This window comes from Xiphophorus hellerii, chromosome 1, assembly GCF_003331165.1.
Source record: "Xiphophorus hellerii strain 12219 chromosome 1, Xiphophorus_hellerii-4.1, whole genome shotgun sequence".
Taxonomy (NCBI): domain Eukaryota; kingdom Metazoa; phylum Chordata; class Actinopteri; order Cyprinodontiformes; family Poeciliidae; genus Xiphophorus; species Xiphophorus hellerii.
The window spans coordinates 7,175,732-7,186,903 of NC_045672.1; the positions used below are offsets into that span (position 1 = coordinate 7,175,732).

General features: G+C 39.6%; 1 protein-coding gene across 1 annotated transcript; it reads right to left on the reverse strand.

Moving 5' to 3' along the window:
• Positions 1-10: 10 nt before the first annotated feature.
• Positions 11-6,879, reverse strand: LOC116719613 (galactose-specific lectin nattectin-like). Its single transcript, XM_032562165.1, has 7 exons — positions 6,815-6,879; positions 6,635-6,729; positions 6,486-6,525; positions 4,821-4,912; positions 2,167-2,301; positions 1,523-1,634; positions 11-1,320 (listed from the first exon to the last, which is right to left on the reverse strand). The coding sequence occupies exons 2-7, from the start codon at positions 6,689-6,691 to the stop codon at positions 1,253-1,255; spliced, it is 504 nt and encodes a 167-aa protein (XP_032418056.1). The 5' UTR covers positions 6,692-6,729; positions 6,815-6,879; the 3' UTR covers positions 11-1,252.
• Positions 6,880-11,172: the final 4,293 nt, after the last annotated feature.

The window sequence follows — 11,172 nt, forward strand, 5'->3', positions numbered from 1 at the left end:
ATGCAACATATTGAGCAAACATTGAATCACCCTTTATTTCATTTAAACAACCATTTTCTTGCATGTGAAAACATTTCAGGTTTTAACTTGGAACATCATTGGCTTCATTAAATGTAATTCAGTTCAGTTCAGTATATTCACGCCATTTCAGTTCAATCACACATAAATTCAAATTGATCCTAGTTATTAAACAGTACAGTAAACTTAATTCAAAGTAGTTTAAAAAGTTGCTATCTAACAAAACCCAGCTGATTGTACTGAGTCATTGATTTGCAGCATTCATCCCTTTATTGCTTAAACTATGACATTGCTATAAGCAATAACTTTAAAATACAGATTTTTATTTTTATTTTGTTTTACCCTCTATTATTTTTAAACATGCTTCCATTTAGACTTTAAGATGCAGAAGACAAATGGGTCAACAACACACTAGACTCAGTGTGCATTTTGCATCAGCAGGAAACACGATAAATTGATTAAAATTTAATTTAAATAATAAATTCAAATTTTATCTGAAGTCATTTAGAGATTATTTATAGATTAACATCTATACATGTGCATTCTTGTTGTTTATTATTTTTTTTACACTCAGTTACATTGAATTATCTCAACTCATCACTGCTGGTCAGGTGTAAATCAGGAAAAAACCCTCAGGTTATCAGAAACCTCTTCCCTTTGTGCTTCCAGGATCAGAGCAAAAACAATTAGTACCGTTTAGTTTCTATTCTCTCCAGCTCTGGAACAAACTCCCCGTCTGACCTCACTAATGTTTTGCCGCCAGATTGGTCAGGAATCCCCTGTGCCTCGTAGGCAGGTTTTCAAATAACATAACTGATGTTTGCCAATGTTTTTGGTAATATGTACAGTATGTGTGTATGAATGGTTATTTTTTTTAGAAAGTGCTACATGGTAAAGTCTTTTTTCTGTTTCCCAGCTTATGAAAAGGTTCATTGTGAAGTCTGAACAACTGGACTAACATCTGTTTTTCACAAGCAGCAGGAGGCTAAATTATACAAAATATAGCTACTGTATATGTTCACTGTTCTCTACTGAAACTCTGACTCAGAACATAGATAACAGCATCGTGGCCTGATGCTGATGAGTCGGCATTCTGGCAAAATATTCTAATCTCAACCTTAAAATCACACTAATATAAAAAAATGGACTATAAGATTTGAGGTTGGCCACGCTGTCTTGACATCCTGCTGGAAGTGACACATCGTCATGAGACAACAGGACAATCTGGACTCAGTTATCGCCGTCTGACACAAATAAAGGAATTCTCATGGTTGCAGCGAAAATCACCGACGTAATCTCGTCCTGTGATAAAACGTGCAAAAAAAAAAAAAAAGAAAGAGGAAGATGATGAAAGAAATCGTAGCACACTTTCCAGTGACAAACAGATACTTTACTTGTAATTTCTAATTAAGCATTTCTTTATTTAGTGAATTAGTAATTCACAGCATGCAAAATAAAATCACATCTTCTATTATTCTGACTGCATCTGGTTATAACTTCTCACCTTGGACGTTTATCACCATGCAGTCCTCGTTTCCCTCAAAGTTGTTGGGCTCTCCAGGGCCCCATGGGGTAAAGTCAAACTTTTCACCTCTGCTCCAAAGCCAAGTGCCTTCCTAACACAATCAATTTAAACATCAGTGTAAGAGCAAAACCTGCACAGACCACCCCACCTAGTCGTTGTTCAACCTCCTAGCTCCAAAACATTTAAGACCTGATCTTCTAAAGGTTTGCGTGTACAAAAACAGGGGCAAAGTTGGTAGCACGTGCAAACCTAATCTACAAACAACACGCTAAGAAAACGCAAAATACTGGGAGGCGGAGGAGCTGTACCTAAAACCTCTACAGCTTTGTTTTGTTGGACTACATTGCATACCTGTCTAAATTAAATGTTTTTTTATTCTTATGTAATTATATTATACTTCTGCTCTCCAAAACGCTCCAGGATGACAGCCAGCATGCAAAATCCTAATTTAAGGAGAAGCACTTTGCACGTGCAATCTCTGTAGATCGTATGCAACAGGGCAAGTGCTATTTTCTATTTTTATTTCACTCAAGCAGTTTAGCACTCCTTATTTGTAGATCAGGCCAAATAAGGAGAAGAGAAAGATGTAGTGTCACATACGAAGAGTTTAAAGAAACTCCCACCTTAACGCCATCGTGGCCTCCAACCCAGGTTCTTTTATGTGATCCTGCTGATTTAAAGATGACTCTCCTCAGAAAGGCGTACTGATGTCGGTTTTGGAGGGTGGCCAAATTTCCATGGTTGGAAATGCAGTGGAGCTGAAGAGAAAGATGAGATGGAAATCAACAAAACCATCACTACAACGTCGCTTTTGTCTGTGTGGCTGCATCTGTAACTGCCAGCCAGAAGGAAACTACTTTATTCAGTCAGATTTTGTAGATGATGGCTTCAGTTCATAAACTAGAAAGTTATTAAATGTCTTTAATTCAACTGTTGCAAGTAGATCCCTGACAGTCTGGCATTTTGGTGAAACTGGAACCAGGAAGACAAGCCTCTAACACAGAGGTCTGAGCTGCATGTTGACACTGCAGTCAGTAATCGCAGTCTGCACAATGAATCGTTAGAGTTGGTTGCCCTTTCTAGAAATTCACAATTTACTAGTCTTACAGTTGGCTGAACATGAGTGTCATTTTTTAACAAATCAGATTGAAACCTATTCATTTATTAATACTATATGAACTATATTGTCAAAGGTATCAGGTCTTCCCTCCAGTTCTCCACACTCAGGCATTCTCATCTCCTCTGTGGCCACAAGAGGATAAAATCCAGCATCTATGTGTGCAGACTGCTCTTACAAAGAGTTGTAAATGAACAGGTCTCTATCAGGAGTCTGGTGAAAGCTCCTCATTACTAAATATTACTCAATTAACTCTTAGCAAAAATATCGACCAGATGTTTTACCAGGTGTACAGTCACACAGTGAGGTCGGTTGTAGCTCTGAATGGCTTCAGAGCTCAAAACTTTGTCTGGATTTCTGTGAAGCTTAAAAGCAGTTCACAGAGAGCTTGATGGGATGGGTTTCCATGACCAGGCAGGTCCACCCCAGTCTGTCATCCCATTGTAATGCCTGGCACCACTGGAGTCTAACCAGTGGAAAGTTGTTTTCTGATTAATGATTAACTGGGCCCCTGGTTAAGAATAAAGTTTAGCACAGAGAAGATTGTGGTGAAGGTAACTTGGCCATTTGTCTGCATCTAATTTTGTGGAAACCATTTGGAAATGATCCCTTCTGTACTACAATGATCCATAAAGACACGGAGAAGCAGGTTTGGCTTTAAAGAACGTTAATGGCCTACACAAAGTCCTGACCTCAATCTGATGGAATAGGATTAATTAGCGTTAGAGACTCTGAGATAGTCCTTGATCACCAGTCTTTGACTTCACATACAAGTTCAGCTTAAAAAAATATAGATATTATGAAAAAGTTCTATATTTTTGTCCCTCGCCTCAGAAAGGTAGACAGTCATTACACGCTGGAGTGAAATATTTCAAGTTTTTATTTCTTGTAATTCTGATTATTATGGCTTACAGATGTAGAAACCCAAAAATCTCTCAAAACAATTTAATTTGGTAAAAAAAGTTCTAGAAGATTCATGGAAAGTAGATAAGCAACAAGGGCAACTGTAGCCTTGGGAGGATTGTCAAGCTAAATTCATTCATGCATCTGGTTAGTGCGTCCAGGGCCAATACACACAGATGGACCCTCCACGTGGGCCACAGGTCTCACATGGTGTCAAGCCACTCATGAACCAGGCATGTCAGAAGAGTCTTACATGGGTGAAAGAGAAAAACAAACTAAACTGGTCAATGCTGGTTCAAAGTCCTATTTTCAGATGAAGGGAAAAAGGTTTTCATATCATTTAGAAATCCAGGTCCCAGAAGGACTGGAGAGGTTCAGGGTCCACGTTGCCTGAAGTCCAGTGTGACGTTTCCATGGTCACTGACGGTTTGGGTGCTCTATCATCTGCTGGTTCTTGTCTACTGGGTTTTCTGAAGCCCACAGTCAGTGCAGCGTCCAGCAGGACATTCTAGAGCACTGCTGACCAGCTCCCTCTGCTGTCATTACTCCTCATTGCAATGACGACAAAGCGTGCTGGTTTAATTTTACAGCAGAACTGGTACCGGCCCAAACTGCTAGAGGCAACAAAAGCTGGTTTAGTGACCATGATGTCGATTGGCCAGCAGCCTCCCCTGACCTTACACAGAAACTCTGGGCTGTTGTGACGAGAGAAATGAGAAAGAGCCCAAACACAACAAGGCAAATGACCTTCAGCTGCACCAGAACCACAGGCTGATGGCCTCTATGCCATGGCACACGGATGCTGCCATTCTTGCAAAAGGAGACAGTGAATCTTGGGTTTTATTATCTGTAAGCCAAAAGCATCAAAATCACAAATATAGGAGATAAGATGTCCTCAAGAACTTACTCCTAAATCTGGTAAACAACCTTTCCAAAAGGTGTTGAAAATGCAAAGGCATGTACGCCATGAAAGCTTTTCTGTTAAAAAGGAGTATTACCAAGTGGCCCAATGCACCATAGGATGTAGTAAAGACTGCACAGATTGTTTAACTTCAGACTGAAATTCTCTGCTGTGTACAAACTCAGAGAACATTTTCTTAATAAGATCTTGGTCACTCCCTCACCTAGCATTACCTGTACTCTATGATCAACACCTGGAATCCATCAAAACTCCCAGAACTGATGAGGTTGGTTGTTTTATAGCTCTTATTTAGCCTAAGAGCAAGGAAATAAAAAATAATAATGCGTGCGCTGTACCTCAGCTTGAATCCACGTCAGTTCAGTGTCGTCATAAAGGTAACAGTCGCCTCGATACCGAGTCCAACCGGCAGGGCACTTTTTATAGGCAGCTGCCAGAAAACATGGAAACTAATATGAACGGTTATACAACACAGCAGCCTGATCACATCATCGAAAGTCAAACCTGGAGCTGTGGCACAAGAAAACATCCACAGGAAGGAACAATTATTGAATCCTGCGACTTTGCAAGTTCTCATGGAGGAGTCTGAAATGTTCATCTTAGGTGCATGAACACTGTGAGACACATAATCTAAATAAATTATCCGGAAATCACAATGTTTGATTCTTTTTAATGATTTATTTGTGTGTTACTGCTGCCAGTAAGTATTTGAACACCTGTGAAAATTAATGTTAATCTTTGGTGCAGCAGCCTTTGTTTCCCCAGGTTTGCACTGCAGCAGGGGTTTTGGCCCATTCCTCCACACAGATCTTCTCTAAATCAGCCAGGTTTCCAGGCTGTCGCTGAGAAACACAGAGTTTGAGCTCCTCCAGAGATTTAGGCCACTCCAGAACCTTGACATGCTTCTTACGGAGCCACTCCCGGGTTGTCCTGGCTTTGTGCTTTGAGTCATTGTCATGTTGACCCATCTTCAATGCTCTAGCTGAGGGAAGGAGGTTGTTCCACTATATCTCGCAATACATGGCCCCAATCATCCTCTCCTCAATACAGTGCAGCTGTCCTGTCCCATGTGCAGAAAAACACCCCCAAAGCAGGATGCTTCCACCCCCATGCTTCAGAGTAGGGATGGTGTTTTTGGGATGGAACTGCTCATTCTTCGTCCTCCACAGGAGTCTTTATGCAGCTAACGACCTTCTAATTTAGAATAACAAGTGGAGGTGGACTTTTTATAGGCAGACTAACAGAATTTTTGCTGATTGGCAGGTGTTCAAATACTTATTTGCAGCAGTAACAGACAAATAAATTATCTAAAAAATCATATATTGTGCTGCCCTGCGACAGACTGGCGACCTGTCCAGGGTGACCCGCCTCTCGCCCGGAACGATAGCTGGAGATAGACACCAGCACCTCCTGACCCCACTAGGGACAAGGGTGTTAGAAAATGGATGGATGGATGTTGTGATTTCCAAATGTTTTTATTTAGATTATGTGTCTCACAGTGGACATGCACCTAAGATGAACATTTCAGACCTCTTCATGATTTCTAAGTGGGAGTTCAAATACTTGTTTTTCTTCACTATATATTAATTTATATACATTTATATACATGGATTTATTTATTTACTTATGTAGTAAAGCTTTTATCAGTATTCTGTGTGTACTCTGGTAGTCAAGCAATATTTCATTGACTAGTTCCCTGTTGTGTCTTTGTGTAATGACAATCGGGTCTAAGCCACCAAACAAGCTAGTTCATATTCCTGTGTTGCCACGATTAAAATCTGAATTAATTATTTGGCATCATTTATACAATATCAAGTGTCCCAAAGGAAAATACCGTCACCAGATCAGTACAAGTGAGCCGGCAGTACTTGTGCTGCTCTCACATCAGAATGCAGGTAAACAAATAACTATCAAGTTTCACATTAGAGTGAACTTAGTAAACAGTACCAGCTATAAATGCAGTTTCATGAAAATTCACTATTTAAAATGATGAAAGCACAAACCTGGACCTGAAGCTGTGTCCGGTGGACCTGGTCCACGTGACTGAGGATGTTTATAAAAGATATAAAGACATATTTATTACAGGGGATCAAAATATGAATGTGAAAAGTTAGTGTATGTAGCACATTTAATGAAAGTTAACTTTACTTACAGCAACTCCAATCCCAAATCCACAAAGGAGCAAAGTGTGGAGTAGAACCGAGTCCATCTTTGCAAGTTAGCATTTAAATCCTTTGATATGAGACTCTGTTAAATCATTCAAACATGTTTCAATTCATAAGGAGATTGTTTTTTATTTTCTGTTGTTAAAGTCCAAGAATTCAGATTTTACCTTGAGGTGAGAAAGTTGGTCTAGCCTTCACTGGAAACAGTGTCTGTTTACTGCATGAACACGGAGCTTATAAAGGTTGTTTTCCCTCATGCGGGTCGGTCAGTCATTCACTGCTGATGGGTCATCAATTAAAAAAACCAATGTGGCAAAAAAAAAAAAGATAGAACCAGTATGGTACAGTCACCCTGCCCAGTCAGGAGGAGGGAACCTCACCTGAAGTCATTTCTCCACATCCCTCCAGTTTTCTTATTCTTATTATCTACTTATTTTGTTGAGTAGTCCTTGTTTTGTGGCCATAATGTTTTTAAATGACTCGTAAAGAAAAACACACACACACACAAAAAACCCAATGCAAAGCAGTGATACATGATAGGAAGAACGATCTGATCCCAACGTCAGGCTGTTTCTCTCCATCAGGACATTGTTTCCTTGGAGAACCAGCGGAACAGAATGTTCACTTTAGAGAGAATGTTCACTTCAGAGAGAATGTTCAGGAAGAACATTCTCTCTGAAGTGAACATTCTCTTGGTCTTCAAGTGTTCTGAAGACTGAGAGTTTGATTATGTGTGATTTATCCTGAGCTCTGCTGAAAATGCATCGTCCTCCTTGTCCTCTCATACAGTCCAGTGGCAGTGTTGGTCACCAGCTCGTTTGTGTCTTTGACCCTGGCGTCTCCTGTTCTCCTTTATCTGCTTCCCATCTAAAGTCCAGTGTCGCTTCCTCACAGAACCATTCATGATCATGGAGGACAGCAAAAGTGAGAGGTTTGTGAAACAATTTCAGCTTTTTAAAAAATGTCCTAATATGATTTTTTATATTCCCATTTTAACGCTCAACGTTATTGTTTTCTTGGTACGAGAGACAAAGCAAATTTTTTGATTGTTGATTTGATGACATGATCTGGATCGGTTTAAGAAGTTTTATCAGTAAAATCTACGCCAGCACTGCTGGGAGGAAAAGAAAGCTTTTCTTTTAGGAAGGTGTAGAAGTTGTGAGGTACTGGTTTAAAATTTCCAACCAGTTCTGGTGGCTCTGCGTACAGATCTGTTTTAAAGCCTAAGGAAACATCCCAGGCCTTTTTCATTGAAAACAGCTATGAAATGAATACATATGTAAAATATTTAACAGTTCATTTACATCATCTAAAAAGTTGCTTTCACACTTTGTTACAGAATCTGATTTGTAAGTTGTCAGAAAAAGTGTCGTTTTGCTTCTAATTTAGCCGTGTGCTAATACATTATGCATCTGTTGTTTTCTGCATTTTCTACCAGGAAGAAAATATGTGAAGGTCTCAGATTTTCTCAGAGTTTGTTTTAAAATGTCTCGTTACAGGAGCACCGGTCTGCTGCAGAAACTGTTCCTTTAGAGCGCCGGCCGACCTTGTCCTGTTCTCACATGAGCTGTGATGGTGTCATCTTTGGAAGACGCAGATATCTTATCATTTATGTTTGTGTGTCACAAATAAACACATGATGCTTCTTCACAACATCACCTGCTTTCTTTTGTAATGTCAGACTTATAACCACACACACACACACACACACCAGAAGAAAACTGGAATATAGGGATACCACTAAAATAATAATAAGTTTTATTTGAAGGCGAATGTCAAAGCACTCAAAACAATGAAACAACAGAAGCCATATATCAATATATCCATCACAATTACAGAAAGAAATTATAGTAAGAAATGAGTTTTTAGGTTAGATTTGAATGAAGACAGTGAATCAGACTTATGGATGAACTGTGGAAGAGACCCAGAGACGAGGGGCAGAGCAGGAGAAGACTCTGGACCCCCTGGTTGTCATGTGAGCAGGAGGTTTGACAAGAGAGGAGCAGAGACATCTGGCAGGTGTGTAATAAAGATTAGCGAGGTACAGAGGTGCCAAGTTATGGAGCGTTTCAAAGGTGTGGAGGAGAATGTTGAAGTGGATGCTGTGTTTTAAAGGTAACCAGTGAAGATGTTTAAGGACAGGGATCATGTTCTGGTGATCACCGACTTTAATTGTGAAGCTACTTCATCTAGATAAGGTAGACTTGGTGTCAACAAGAACAAATTCAGTTTTGCTGGAGTTCAGTTTAAGAAAGGTTTGACTAAACCATGGTTTAATTTCACAGAGGCAATCTGCGAGGCAGAATGGTGTAAAGGTGGCATTGGGCTTGGTAGAGAAGTGGAGCTGGGTTGTCATCCGTATAGCACTGAAAATGAATGAAAGGTTTTCTGAAAATGAGACCAAGTAGAAGAAGATGAATAACAAAGAGCAGAGAGTTAGGAACAGAACCCTGAGATACACCGGAGGTAACTGGGGATGACTGTGACTTGAAGTTCCTGAGTTGGACAAAGTGCCGACTCCAGCCTCGGTCCACTCCGTCTGAAGCGCCACCAAATTCTTAAATGGGTTTTGCTTGGTGATCCTCTCAAAGCTCTGATCATGTTGATGAAGCACCGTTTCCTATTACAATTTTTTTCTTTCACTTAACTTCCTATGAACATGTTTGGATTCAGTTCTGCCCAGACTAAGAGTTAATCTCGAAGCTCAAGAGCCCATTGCAGACATTTTGAGTTAATTGATGTGAGGATTTGGGTTTTCTGTGTTCATTTAGGGTTCTGTGTTCACCTGAGTCTCCGTGTTGTCCCGGCTACCCCTTGATTGATCCCAGCTGTGTCCTGTTTCCTTGATTACTCCCTTGTGTATTTAATCCCACCTGTGTTTCCTTGTTATTCTGTTGTGTTGCATCTTTGCCTTTATGCCAGTTGCTACCAGCGTTTGAGCTCCTTGCATCTGTTGATGATGATTAGATCATCATTTCTCTCACTTCAACCTGGGTCCACTGCGTCTACCTCACCACCTCACAAGTTCATGACAATTAGCTGGTTAGAGATATTACAGGAGTTAACAACTCTTAACTTTTCACTAAATTTCCCGAGACACTGAATTGTGGGTTTTTATTGTCTATAAGCCACAATCATCAGAATTACAAGACATAAATGCTTTAAATACTTCTCTCTATGTGAATGAATCCATAGAATATATGAGTTTCACTTTCCGGCCTAAGTGTGAATTGTGTGTTGCGTTTTCTTGCACCTTGACCCTGTTGGGGTCTGGATGGGTGCTGGTGCCTGCTGTCGGCGGGCGAGAGGCGGGGTCACCCTGGACAGGAAGCCAGTCTGCAGTGATTGGTGGATTTATTTTTGGCTTCCATTCTGCACTCAGTAATCACTGATCACTCTGACTGCTGTGTTTATATCAGTCACGTGACCAAAGTGATTGACACAAGGAAATAGTGTTTTCTTTTGTTAAAACTGCAGCAAAAGTGTCATTTGGATAAAACACCAGAACATACACGTTTACATCTACAAACTCTAATATGTAAGCGTTTAGAATACAAAATCAATCAATTTATCTTCTACCGATGTGTTTGGGATTTTCGGTTTCAGGTGAGAATTGAACCGTGACCTTGAAACTTCTTATGGTTTTATGACAACAGTTGGCAAACAATTTGGCACATTACAGCCATCTTCAGGATCAAAGACCAAAAAAATATAAACATTTTCTTGTCCTTTATATCTAACTGCAATATTTTATATCCTTTAGTTGTTGGTTCTTCCTGTTTTAAGCAACACAGTTTAGGGCTTCATTCCTGCCAGTTTCCTATTTATAAATCTGGAAAAATAAGTATTTCTGACACGACACTCTGCAGATTTGACAGTGAGTGTGGAAATAAAGTTTGTTTTCCAGTTCTCTTTTATGCTTGATGTCACACAGCTTTATGTTAACTCGCAGATGCAGCAAAACAGCATGTGTTTGTACTGTTTACATAAAAAAGAAAATCCAAATAAAACCATTACCTACTATTTTATTTTTGGACTTAAAGACTCAATGTCCCATCTTATGGAATCTCTAAAGGTGCGCACCAGATAATTTCTGGTGCAAGAATTTTTAAGTAAATTTTTTTATTCTCTCCAGTCGTTATAATGACAGCAATAATCAGAGATCCAATTTTGGTTTTCCGACTTCAGATGGGGCCAGCCGTAACCCTAATGTTTGTTTGTTTCATTATAATAAATTCACACTATCATTGCAGCAGGAATGTTGATTATTATTATTATTAATAATAATCGGATCTGTGATGTTCTTAGTGTGCATATCAGAACTACCAGCCCTGCATGTGATGTGCAGGTTTCCCTTCTCAGTAGTTCTCCATGAATATTTGTGTGAATAGGTCAGTGATGTTACTGGTATCTGAATGAACATCAGGAAAATAAAAGTTACTTTAATTTTGTGCTTTAGAGTATTATGTGCAACTCCTTGATCCTACCATTTAATGCATCTCTGCGAACTATGCTTAGTTTTAAA

What these genes read in the sequence shown, in the direction of transcription:
- LOC116719613 (XM_032562165.1), bottom strand. Translation starts at nt 6,691, where the DNA reads ATGGACTCGGTTCTACTCCACACTTTGCTCCTTTGTGGATTTGGGATT. An exon ending in GATTTGGGATTGGAGTTGCT is followed by an intron (nt 6,526 to 6,634) that starts GTAAGTAAAGTT and finishes AAACATCCTCAG; the next exon opens with TCACGTGGACCAGGTCCACC. An exon ending in CATGGTGATAAACGTCCAAG is followed by an intron (nt 1,321 to 1,522) that starts GTGAGAAGTTAT and finishes GTTTTATCACAG; the next exon opens with GACGAGATTACGTCGGTGAT.